The sequence below is a fragment of the Neocloeon triangulifer genome, unplaced genomic scaffold (assembly GCF_031216515.1).
Source record: "Neocloeon triangulifer isolate White Clay Creek 2 clone unplaced genomic scaffold, ASM3121651v1 ptg000014l, whole genome shotgun sequence".
NCBI classification, from domain to species: domain Eukaryota; kingdom Metazoa; phylum Arthropoda; class Insecta; order Ephemeroptera; family Baetidae; genus Neocloeon; species Neocloeon triangulifer.
Genome location: NW_026775556.1, coordinates 28,061,741 through 28,074,485, shown reverse-complemented (window position 1 = coordinate 28,074,485; position 12,745 = coordinate 28,061,741). Strand labels below are relative to the sequence as shown.

Sequence of the window (12,745 nt, the reverse complement as noted above, 5' to 3'; positions counted from 1 at the left end):
GTAAATTTATTAAATTTTTGTTTTCATTGTAAAAATTTGCGGAAAGTTACCAGCCAGCAAAATTCTTCCAATGAGCTCATTTCGTCCAATGTTGTCGAAATCCATGACCATTACGTCTAAGGAGCATTCTCTAATCTTTTCCCATGGCACGTTGAAACTGAAGGTGTCGTTGAAAACTGGGTTCAGGGTACACTTGAAGATGGCAGTTTTCCTCTTTTCGATTCTCTTGTCGCCGAACTGTAGCCACACTTTCACGTAAGGGTCTGTGGAAGAAATCGTCAAATTTTGTTTTCAAAATCAATTTTTGAGTTTTACCTGATTTGCCATTGATATCCTTCGCTTTGAGGTTGCGCGCTTTCAAAAGGGTTAACGTTAAAATGGAGTTGCTAGGATGATAACAGAGGGAGGTCAGCAGTTCACCACATTTGTCTTTGGCAGGCGGCTTCAGTGCTTTCCAAAACGAGGGCTTTTCCGAGAAATCAACCTAAAAGGCAGACAGATGCTGCGAGTTACTCAGATGCTCAGAAGCTAAAAGGGGAATTTATGGAGGTCTTTTGGTGATTCAATTTGCCAAATGAATGATTGGGAGAAATAAATATCCCTGCGTTGCTTGTAAAATCAAATGTTCATTTGATTCAGTAGAAAATTTGATGGTGAAAATATAAAAAAAAAATCCTGCAATTAGCTCGTGTCAAAGGAAATAGAGGCATATGATGATGCGATACCACGTCATGTGAAAGTTGATTGCAATCTGCTGACTTGAACCAGTTTACAGGAAACCTAATTACTTGAGTGCCCTTTGATCGGAACATCAGAATGCCATTTGAATGCAAATGATATCGAACTGACGCACATGTGTGGACCAAATCAAGCGCGTACGTCACATTAAACATTCATTATGCAAACCCGTCTGCATGTATTTGAGGCACCGCAGGAACAATGCGTGGCCGTCTGGTCAGCAATTCAATGTATAATTTAGATAGAAACAAAGGGCAGCCGGCCTGACGAGAGTGGATTTGTTTGCAGTCAAATCAATGCCGTTACGTACAGAGAGGCCAAAAGGGAATCTACGAAGGTTGAACAATCACAGAGAGTAATCGAGTATCTTTAAGCCACTGAATATACTGATAACAAAAGGCCAAAAGGGGCAAGTCGATTTGATTTTGATTAAATATAATAAAAATTAAAAAAGTCGGTTTTAAAATACCGATTCTAAAAATTTGTGGTAAGCAATAATTTTGATGGAAAAGTATCTGAAATAAAATAAATTGTCTATGTTTTTAAGAGAATTGTTTAAATTGATTAAACACTTCCCTAAATGAACTTACTAATTATTTAATAATATAATTAAAATGGCTAATTTTTAATAAGCATAAATTGAAGTAAACATCAGAGCGGATTTTTAATTGGTTATGCAATTTGCCAGACATTCTTGTTGAGCAGGTTGCCTACCGGCACTTTCGAAGGAAACGAGCTCTGGTTCTCCTTTTTGCAATATATTATAATTCTACATCGCATCGCATCATTTTATTTCAGTAATATTTCAGCTTTTTAGTGCCTCGGCCAATTCCTGCGAGCGCTCTTTACGTCGCTGCGAAATGGAAGAGCATCCCTTGGCTGCGTCCGCCGCTCTCTGCTTTTTGCCTCTTAGCGCGCACTGCATAATAAAAGAGAATATGGAATTTGGTCGGCGCTCCGTGCTCGGCGCTCTCTCCGGCTGCAGGATTCAATTTATTTCGCGAACACGACGTTATTATAAGGGACATACGGGATGAGATGCAAACACGTTTGAGGGCTACGGCTACTTACTTGGCATAAAGGTAAGAAAACCTCTCCTATCGAGTCGTCCCGTGAGAAGCGATCGTAGTCGAATACGTGTAAGTGCAATACTCTGCTCTGCAGCTTTTGTATTGGAAATCCTGAAAGAAGAATAGAGATTTTCAATAACGAAAAGTAATTTTTTGCAAACATGATATTTCAATGACTACACAAAAGAAGGAAAGAGAAAAGATTATTGAAGAATTCAAGTTTTTTTCTAAGAAATATACATTTAAGATTTTCCCCTCAGTTCAAAATATGCATTTAATAAAAACGAAACTGGAAATAATAATAATCAAAATGATTTTGGAAATGAAGCGATCGGGCTTTTCCTCGTTGCAGAAAAAATTGTTTTTATTCAAAAACAAATGGCTCTACCAGTTTCGGTCACGGTCTGCGACCCTATTTCATGAGCAAGAAAAAATACAAAAAATCAGCAAATTGAAAAAACACCACAATGGTCATTCCTTATTTTAAAGGAAAATCAGAGAAAATCAGGGCCATCAGCCAAGAAGTTGCCAGAGTGCGAGTTGCTTTCTCAAACTCTTCAAATCTGCGAAAATGTTTAATGCATGTAAAACCCAAATGTGAACCTGCTCTGCGTAATTGTGTATACCGCGTGCCATGCGCCGATTGCTCTTCAGTTTACATTGGGGAGACAAAAAGACACGTTTATTTCCGATTTGACGAGCATAAAAGGGCAATTTCAAAAACTTTTGATCCGGCCACAATTGGGACGGACAGCAATGGTTTTCAAATAGCTCAACACGCGACTGAATTTGGCCATTCTTTTGCCTGGTCAGTTGCAACGGTTATTAAATTCGAACAAAATCAATAAAAAAAAAAGTGCTGGAAGCAATGGCAATGGCATGCGGTAAAAATGTAATAAGCCAACCGAGCCACCAATTCGATCAAAGGTGGATGTCCTTTTTGAGAGAGGAAGCAAACAGCTTTTTCTCGAAAACGCATAATGTGCCCGACGTCATTCGGCGCCCCCGTGGTCGGCCGCGCCGCGCGCTAATCACCCAATAAAGATCACCTCCCCCAATCAATCTGTCTTTAGCTAGCTCATTCTTGTATTAGTCAGCGAGCAGCGCGTTTGCTCATGAAATAGGTTGGTACCTGAATTTGTTAGTTTTTAAGAATTTAATTTTTTATTTAAAATGTGGTGTTTTTTCAATTTGCTGATTTTTTGTATTTTTTCTTGCTCATGAAATAGGGTCGCAGACCGTGACCGAAACTGGTAGAGCCATTTGTTTTTGAATAAAAACAATTTTTTCTGCAACGAGGAAAAGCCCGATCGCTTCATTTCCATGATCATCTCCTCGAGTGTCAACTTCTTCAAACAAAATGATTTTTCTTTAAAATTCCAATTCCCATTATAAATCAATATAATTTTTTTTACCGTTACATTCTTATCTAATTTAGGCCAATACCAGACTAATCAAGACTCCAGAAAGTTATGTTAGCGAGGTCACTTCTGGAGGAGCAGACCCTTCTAATTCCCCAAAAAGCAATTGCAATCAGGCCTGCGAGGGCAAAATTTAATTAAAATGCAGTAAAAGCAATCCCCTCAAAAGCCCGGCTGCTCCAGAAAGGCCGCAATTGTCACCAGCATGCACGGTGGATCCTCTTTGCGACGGTTTAGGTCTCGGTCAAGAAGAGTGGCAAAGGGCAATCACGTACTCGCCTCTGGTCGGTCCTTGCCCGTGTTAATGCCGCTAATTAATGAGCCTCCAATTTGCGAGCCAAGACAAATAGTAAGTTGACGAAAGAGCGAGCAACGATGCAGTTATTATTTTACAACCCCGAGAAACGAGGTTAATGCTTTTCGCGTCTCGCTTATTAGTCGTAATCAGCTCGAAAACGCGCACCCACCGCGTCATCTCCCCACATAGCCCATTAATTATCGTGGAAGGCCAGGAATTATGTTGCACACATGACTTGAAAATTGCAACATCACGCTGCTGGCGCTCGTTAAACGACTCGCGGAGCCCGGATAATTAGCGCAGTTCAAAAATATTGCCTCACTCTCAGACAAATAAAGTCGTTCCGAGAGTCGTTTTGCTGTGAAATGGAAAGTAAAAAGGCGTGGGATTAGTTCCAGCGTGCGGCGCACTAACGATGCAGTTTCTGCGGTGCCGGTTGCTGGTGGAAAATTGAAATTACTTTAGAAACAATCAAAACGAAGTTAAAATATTACTTTATTAAGTCAGATTAACTACCAAACTAAAAGAATGGGAGAAAAAGAAATTTGCAGTTTTTAACAATGGAATATTTTAAATGATGGAAAAGTGCAGGTTCCAAAAGGACCAATTTTTGTTGAATTTATGTGTCAAAGATATTTATTTGTTTGAAGAAGTTGACACTCGAGGAGATGATCACAGAAATGAAGAGATCCGGCTTTTCCTCTTTTTTTTTTTTTTTATTCAAAAATAGGTAATCATGAAATGGGTTGGTACTTGAATTTGTTAGTTTAAAGATTAGAATTTTTTTATGTTAAAATGTGGTGTTTTTCAATTTTGCTGATTTTTTGTATTTTTCTTGCTCATGAAATAGGGTCGCAGACCGTAACCGAAACTGGTAGAGCCATTTGTTTTTGAAATTTTCTGCAACGAGGAAAAGCCCGATCGCTTCATTTCCAAAGATATTTATGATCAGGACGTGTAAAGAAAATTTTATGAATGCCAAATCCAAGTCTCAATATTGTATTTTTTTAAGATCCACAAAAAATAACGCTTCAATTATTTAAACAAATAATTTTCTAATTTTTTTATATTTTGCATTAATTTGGAATTCGGAATGGCCAAGCCAACCAAAAGCCGCAAACCAATAATTTTGTCAATTATTTTTTATTAATCAATAAATTTAATTTAAAATAATTCTATAATATAATCATTTATTTTCCTGGATCTTCTGCGGTCTGCGGTAAATATTCTGCTTTTGCACGGTTGATAAAATTCCCTTTCTCCCTTCCCGGGAAATCATTGTGGAGCTTTTGGGCGAGCAAAAGAGCCTCTATTGGCCTGGGGCCAGTGATTAATTCCACCATGCACCGCGCTGTCGGATTGAATTTTTCATGTCGCTGCCGCTGTGCTGCAGGGGCCAATAAATATTGACACTCGAAACACCGCGCACATTTTCCGACAGTATTGACCGTGCGGCATGGCATGGAAACGCCATAAAAGCCAAAATTTTGCTAATGCACGAGAACGAATTTCAAATGCTGTGTGTGTGTTTTTTTTTAATCCGTCGACACGCGAATTCCATTTCACTCGGGCAAATTATTTCAGCAAAGTCAATGTTAAATAAAGCGGCACCCTTGGCAAAACTGACGAGAGTGGAATTTAATTTCCCGGGTGAAAGTTGGCTGACTTGTTGAAAAAGGCCTGAAATTGTCAAATTAAGAGATGTTGGGAAAAGTCGCTTTTGAGAGGGGGAAAAAAATACAGCCTGCGTGATCCGGGGAAAGAAAAATACGCTTGAATTGCAAAATTTTTGTTGAAAAAATAAAGACGAGAAGAAAAGCCCAATGGGAAAGATGAACAAAATGTATATAAAATTGTATTTCCTTGATTCCATGAAGGTCAATTAAAATTAAGGCCTGAATTGTCTGTATAAATCGTGTTATGAATAAATTATTGATTAAGGAAACGGACCAATAAAAAAAATGTCTAAGCTTTTCCTTAAAAATTTCCATTATTGATAAGTAATTAAAATTAATTATTCAATTTAAACGATACAATCTGCTATAATTTTACTCAGTTTAATTAAATTAAAATGGCTCGAATGAAAAAAAGCGAGAGTTACAGGAAAAGAAAATCTTCAAGGAGAGTCGTACATTTTTCAGAAGCTGCAAATCTAATGAGGAATGAGAAAAGGAAAAACGTTCTTACCTTCAAAGTAAAAAGTTTCGTTCCATCTCGGGTTGAGAGTTCGTCGTTTGATCTTGGTCTCGAGGCGATGTTTTTTGTCAGGCAGCAAGGTGACACGTACATAAGGGTCAGAGGTCCCGGACAAATCTTTGGCTGGCAACTCTTTTCCCTGCAACAACAATCGCGACGTCAAATTGATTCTGTCAGCAGAGAGACAAAAAAAAAGACAAGCAATCGACCTGTGGCAGGTAAAAACGATTGTTTTTCCAGCAATTTATATATTTGAAAGTTTATTCTTGGGAATGTTAAATCAAAGTGGCTGTCAGTTCTGAAAAAGACTAAAAAAAATTGGTATTTTCTTTTATTTCAAATTAAACGAAAGAATGGGGACGACTCATTTATTTCTGGCAAATATGCAATTAACTTTGATGAAGTGAACTTCCATAGCTGGAAGCCTGAGAGGAGCTTACTTTGATTGAGTTTTTTTCCATAGACTGAGTATTGGTCAAAATCTCAAAATGGAACAATGTATGAAAAAAAAAAAATGGACGTGATAAACTAAAATAATGTAAAAAGCAGTTGCGTAAATTTTACTTTTATCAATTATTACAATCAAGAGACAGAATCGGATTGGAAAACAAAAAAATGTTTGAGATATACATATCTGTAATATCTTTTCCTCAATAATCATGAGCAGCTAATTGATTATATTATAAAAAATCAAATTATTGGTGTTATCATTATTCATAAAAAATGATGATTATTTATATTAAAACTTAACAATATCAAAAATATATTTAAATAAATTAATATTCAGATAAATTTTATAAAATGATGATTAAATATATCAAAACTTTTAAATATTGAAAATAAACTTAAAAAAACAGACTTTTTTATTACAATCTAAAATAAAATAAATTCACAATTTTAACAAATCTTCAACTTGTTGTTAGTAGTGAGTGTGTTTTCTGTTCTAATTAGTGTCTTTGTGTTGGAATGTGTACATAAATCAATTTAGAGGGTTTAAATTTTAAGAGGTTAGTTGGTTTTACTAACAATGAAACTTAGCTTTCAGCAGTAAAACCACGTTAAAACTTCTATTTTCTTCAACTAATTGCTCTTTACAAAATACAAATAACAAATTTTCTTTTGTATTTGAACTTTATTATATTTATCAGTAAGTTTATATTCCAAACGTTTACAATTTACAAATAAGAGAGCCCAAATTTCAACAAGAGACGTCGAAAACTGGTCCAGCAAGCAAGATTAAAGCGATTTGCATATTGATTGAGGACAGGCACCTTGGCGCGTTTGTGCTGTGAAACCAACGGTAGAGTGTACCTGCATCTCATCTTACTAGGCCCGAAGTCACTTTCGCCGAAATCAGCGATTTGCATTCGCAAAGGACCCCTGCTGGCTGCGATGGGCGACCCAATCAATATTTAATTAAAAATAACTTTAATTTCCTGCCCGTTGGCTGCGTGCGTGCGGCGGTGAACAGTGTGCAAATTGAGAACAAGTTGACGTCTATTTTAAGGAAGAGGAAGGTGGGCGACGAGGCGAGCATCATCGTCAACTGGTTGTTTCATGAGGAAGGTAGGTGTGTGTTTTGTGTGCGGGGGTTGTTTAATTAGAGGCGCCCCCGCACGCGGATACGTGACAATTTGCGCACCCTCTTGTTTGCAGAAGTTGCGAGCCGGGAAAACAAAGGTGACGCGGTGGCTGGGCTTGCTGTTTATTTTTTTTCGCCAAGCACCATCTCATCATTCTCAAAAGTGCAGAGGCGCCGTAATTATTTTGCTTCTTCTCTGTGCAAATTTGAGGAAATGCCTATTTTTAACCGCACTTTGGAAGAACAATTGATAACAATATTATTTAAATGAATGCTTTTCCTCGTTGCAGAAAAAATGGCTCTTGAATAAAAACAATTTTTCTGCAACGAGGAAAAGCCCAATCTCTTCATATCCATGATCATCTCCTCGATCTTCTTCAAACAAATATTATTTAAGATTAATTAATTGCCTAATTATGCAACAGAGATGTTCAAAGGGGTAAAAAATTAAGTAATTAATTTTAAAATTTGAATTTCCCTCTAATCTGAGTTTCAAAGTAAGATTAACTTAACCCTTCATGTACTAGAAATAAATTTAAAAAAAAAATGTCAATTTCTCTGTCAAAAAATGGTAAAAGATTTTTTAATCAAATTATATCTTGCACTTTTTAAATTTAACTGATATAAAAATTAAGATTTCACTTTTTCACTTAACATTAAAAAGAATCGAATTTGATAATAATATTATTGAAGATTAATTAATTGCCTAATTATGCAACTGAGATGTTCAACGGGGTAAAAAAATTAAGTACAATTAATTTAAATTTGTTTGAAGAAGTTGACACTCGAGGAGATGATCATGGAAATGAAGCGATCGGGCTTTTCCTCGTTGCAGAAAATTGTTTTTATTCAAAAACAAAAAAGCTCTACCAGTTTCGGTCACGGTCAGCGACCCTATTTCCTGAGCAAGAAAAATACAACAAATCAGCAAAATTTAAAAAAAAAACACACATTTTAAAATCTTAAAACTAAAAAATTCAAGTACCTATTTCATGAGCATACGCGCTGCTCACTGAATAAAAACAATTTTCTGCAACAAGGAAAAGCCCGATCGCTTCATTTCCAATTAATTTGAAAATTTGAATTTCCCTCTAATCTGAAAATGAGTTTCAAAGTAAAATTAACTTAACCCTTCATGTACTGTCATGTACTAGAAATAAATAAAAATTTCAATTTCTCTGTCAAAAAAAGGTAAAAGATTTTTTAATCAAATTACATCCTACACTTTTTAAATTTATATGATGTAAAAATGAAGATTTCTCTTTTTCACTTAACATTAAAAATAACTGAAATTGTTAAAAGCATTTTTTTATAGCTTCATATAATTGCCCGACCTTTTAGTAAAATAGGCTGGAAAAAGAGTGAATTGCGCTGTAAAAAGTTTAAAATATTTTCTCGTCGCTGTCGTTGTGTGTGACTCGGGGCTGGAATAATGTCACGGCCGTGGTGAAAGCGAAGTAACGTAGTTAAGCGTACAACGAGACAATGCGGAGACTTGTTTGTGCAGCGCGGCAAATAATGAGCAAAGCAGAGTTGGCGGAATGTGCAGCGCAGGACGAACGATGGAACCGCCTCCGGGCCTCTTGTTTCAGCTCGCAACTTTTCGCAAAAATAAATTCACGTGAAAATGAACCACCGACGGATATTCAACGGAATCAAAGGCAATTTAATTAATATTTATTATCAGAGTCGAAATTAAAAGAATCGAACGCCGAGAGGCAATTTCAAAATATTTGGTTGTGGCAAAAGCTTAATTGCGCCTCTTTTGTTTTGCTTTTTCCTTGCCACTGAAATTAAACTCGTTCAACCTTAAATTTGTGTGTTCCAGAAGCGCAAATATGAACCGATAAAAAGCAGACCGCAGCTGCGGCGTGTGTTTGGCAAATTACACACGCACTTCTCGGCCGCTTCCGAGACCGGGCGGCATTTTCATGCAAATTTCGGCGAGTTGGCAAAATCAGCCCAGCAACCAGAGCAGAACAACACGCGGGCAAACACACAACACAACCTACTCCATTATAATAGGGCGTGTACGACCTTTCATTGTGTGTTTAATTACTTTCCCTCTGCCTTTGTTTAATTTCAGTATTACGGCTCGATGAAATCAAAGCTAAAAACACACAATAGTCATGATAGCGTTTTATTAGCAGATTCAATTTCTTAGTCTTCACCGGTTTATGTAATTCATATTTTGGGAACGGTAGTGAACACAAAAAACTTAAATTGTAAAATATATGAAATAATAAAAAAATTATATAAACAAAATACTACTTTTAAGAGAATAAAAATATAAAATTAATAACATTAAAATATTAAAAGAATAATAAAAAAATAAAAAACAGAAATAATAGTAAATAATAAAACAAAATAAGCTGGAATAGTAAAAAAATTACATTTAATTTTATAACAAATGTTTAAGAATTAAAAAAAGACAAAACCTTCCATACGGCTCGAGAAGGATGCGTGTGCAAATTATGCGACAAAATCTGCGACCAATACCACCTCGAGAAATGTGAAAACCGGGTGCTTTCCATCAACAACTACGCCCGTATGGGAAAAGACAAAACATGACCTTATAATATGTTATTTAAATTTATAAATTGTTAAAAAATATTAATTAAAAATAATTTTAATTTTTTTAATTAATTAAAATTTTAATTTTTATCAAATTTCGCTTGTATAAATTTAAATATTGAAGAATTGTACTCTGATGAGGTATTTTCAATAAACTATATAAAAAGTTTTATTATTCCAATATTTTAATTTATTTGAAAACATTTAATAATTATTCTCCCTTCAAACCCCGTGAAATATTTAAAACTTGCAAAGACTTGTTTCTCTTTTATTTTCTCTTTGAGAAACTTCATAGCAGAGAAGATTAATTAAGAAGCAGTGTAGATCAATCAACGAACGATTAGCCGATTAGCAAGGGAAATGCAGCTCTGAAAAGTTTGGAGCTCACCGAGACCGTTTTGTCTTTCGCCAGCAGGATTGATTAAAAAAGCCGTTAGCGGAGCTGCAATAATTTATAAGCCCCCTCGCTACACGTCGCCCAAATCTGTGCCATTGTAATTAAAACTTGGAGGAAACACGCGCGGCCGGGTAATTCATCTCGGGGCGTCACTCCTCGTAGCCGGAATTATTTTATTATTAAATAGTACCTTCCTCTCTGGTGCTCGTCGCGAAATTCAATCAAGTTAATGACTGCCGCGGATAATAATAATGCAATATAATAAAACCTCCTCATGAGACTATGAAACAGTTGAGATTGTCTTCGGCCGTAATTTACCACTTTGTTTGCCTTTGCGTTTTTTCTTTTCATTCAAGCGTCGCGCCGCTCGATGAGAGATTTGCACAACTTTTATAGCTGTTTGTGGAACTTGGAAATTTGGTTCGTTAAGTGGATTACGGGCGGAAAGTTATGGCAACGAAATTTCATTACCGCAGAGTGGCAGCCTCGGAATAAGAAGTCACGGGCGAAACTCTAAAATAACCAAATCAATTCGAATAATCAAATTAAGATGAAAAACGTCACCAGTGTGAGAGACGAAAAGGACTTATTTTGCATTTATATGAACGAGTTAAAATGGTAACCGCAGAAATTTAAATGAATTGTTAGTTAATTAGAGTAAAAATAATTATAAAATTAATAAAATTTCAATGAAAATTCAATTTCAATAATAATAGTAAAACTCATCTCTCATTACGTATTTAAAATAACTATCTGAAAATTCAAAAATTTATTTTATAGCACTAAAATTTAAGCCTTAAATCAAATCATGGATGTAATAAAAAAAAAACTCCAGTTAATGCATACATAAAAAGTTACGATGAAAAATTAGTTCTTATTAGGGTTGTGAAACTTAGACGATCGACTATTTTTTCTGGGCTTTGGTTTGGCCTGAATTCATCAAATGTGCACAAATCATGAAATTTCAAGACGATTGAAACCCACTTAAAATCGTCTAAAAGACCCAAAACCGTCTAAAAGCGTCTTAAAATCGACTAAAACAGTCTAAAAGTGTCTAAAACTCACCATTTCGTCTCCTGGGGCACAAAATATTCTAAAGAAAACAAAAGATTTTTGTTTACCGCGCAACCAATTGATTTTTTGCTGTTGAAGTGGCATCAATCTCTTGGGATGGGCAAAGCGACTAACCAATTTATTCTCCAAAATGCGACTTTTAGTGTTTCAAGCGCGTTTTCACATGTAAAAAGTCCAAATTGTAGGTTGAAATTCAATTTTGAAATCGAATATTTGATGGAAAACCGGCTATTAAGCGGAAAAGCGACAATTAATCAACTATTTGGCTGGAAAGTCGACTAAAAGCCGACTATTTCAATTAAAAAATTAACGAAAATAGTCGACTATTTTAAGCTTCAAACCCGACTTTTTTGCCCATCCGTTAAGTCATTTTCACAGCTTTTTACAATCCAAATTTTCAACCTTGAAAAAACAGTCTAAAACCGTATAAATTGGATAAAAACCGTCTAAAAACAGTCTTTTTCTATGAAAAAAGTGTCTAAAAAAAGTCGACTATTTTAGGCAAAAGAAGCGTCTAAGTTTCACGACCCTAGTTCTTATTCTTCCTCTTTACTTGGTCAGATTGTTTAGAGTAGCTTTGATCTCATGTGAACAATTTTGTGTCTATTAATGGTTCTAAAATTTGGCAAAGTTGTAGAAATTAATTATTTTTCTCAAATTTTTTTCGTTTGCTAGAAATTACCATGAAATTAATGCCCTCCTTGAAGATATCTGAACAATTATTACCTAAAACTTTGTAATTAAATCTAGTTTCAAGAAGCTTAATTAATTTGAATTTAGTGAGTTGGAGAATAACTTTTTCGCATTTTAACATTCCGCCAAGTGGAGCTCGCACGGTAATCAAAACCACTCCCGCAAAAATAAAGCCAGTGTAGCTCTTAAAAGATGTGTAACGAGATCATTGAGCTGAACGTTCAAGTGCCAAAACGTCCTCGTGCTCGCGCAAAGAGAGAATATAATATACACGGGAGGATTGCACAATGGCTGAGGCCACTTGGGTTTTGCCTGCCTGCGTACATATGTACGTGCGTGGGTGGTCGACTCGCTTTCATTGTTATGCACACGAGAGAGAGACAAAAGCATTTGACGTACCTGTATGATGCGGAGGATGAGTGTTGTGTTTTGGAAGTCGTACTCGAGGCTAAAATGTATCTGGCCGACGTTTTCCGAAGGCTCTGAGTTATCGATGTACATGTCGACGAGGGAGATGGAACGATTCTGGAGAAATGCCATCTGCCGGAAACAGCAAGGAAAAGTGCGTGCGTTAATAAACTGTGTGTAACACCTTTTCTCGCTTGCGATGCGTCCGAGTTTAGTTTTGAAAGGTCATTTTTACTTTTTTCATCCCTCTCTGCGGTCGGATTACTGTTTTTCCAACGGCTTGAGTGAGCGGAT

The 12,745-nt window shown here is 36.0% G+C and overlaps 1 protein-coding gene across 8 annotated transcripts in view; it reads right to left on the bottom strand.

The window, feature by feature from the left end:
* The window catches only part of LOC132200224 (synaptotagmin-7), a 232,097-nt gene that overhangs the window by 3,863 nt on the left and 215,489 nt on the right, over positions 1-12,745 (bottom strand). For 6 of the 8 annotated variants that reach the window (XM_059625530.1, XM_059625525.1, XM_059625527.1 and 3 more), the window contains 5 exons: positions 12,443-12,583; positions 5,715-5,862; positions 1,810-1,919; positions 316-484; positions 51-263 (listed from right to left, as the gene is read on the bottom strand). In XM_059625530.1, coding sequence (XP_059481513.1) covers positions 51-263; positions 316-484; positions 1,810-1,919; positions 5,715-5,862; positions 12,443-12,583 — 781 coding nt within the window. The remainder of the gene's footprint in view (positions 1-50; positions 264-315; positions 485-1,809; positions 1,920-5,714; positions 5,863-12,442; positions 12,584-12,745) is intronic. The other 2 variants (XM_059625528.1, XM_059625529.1) reach the window with 1 other exon arrangement.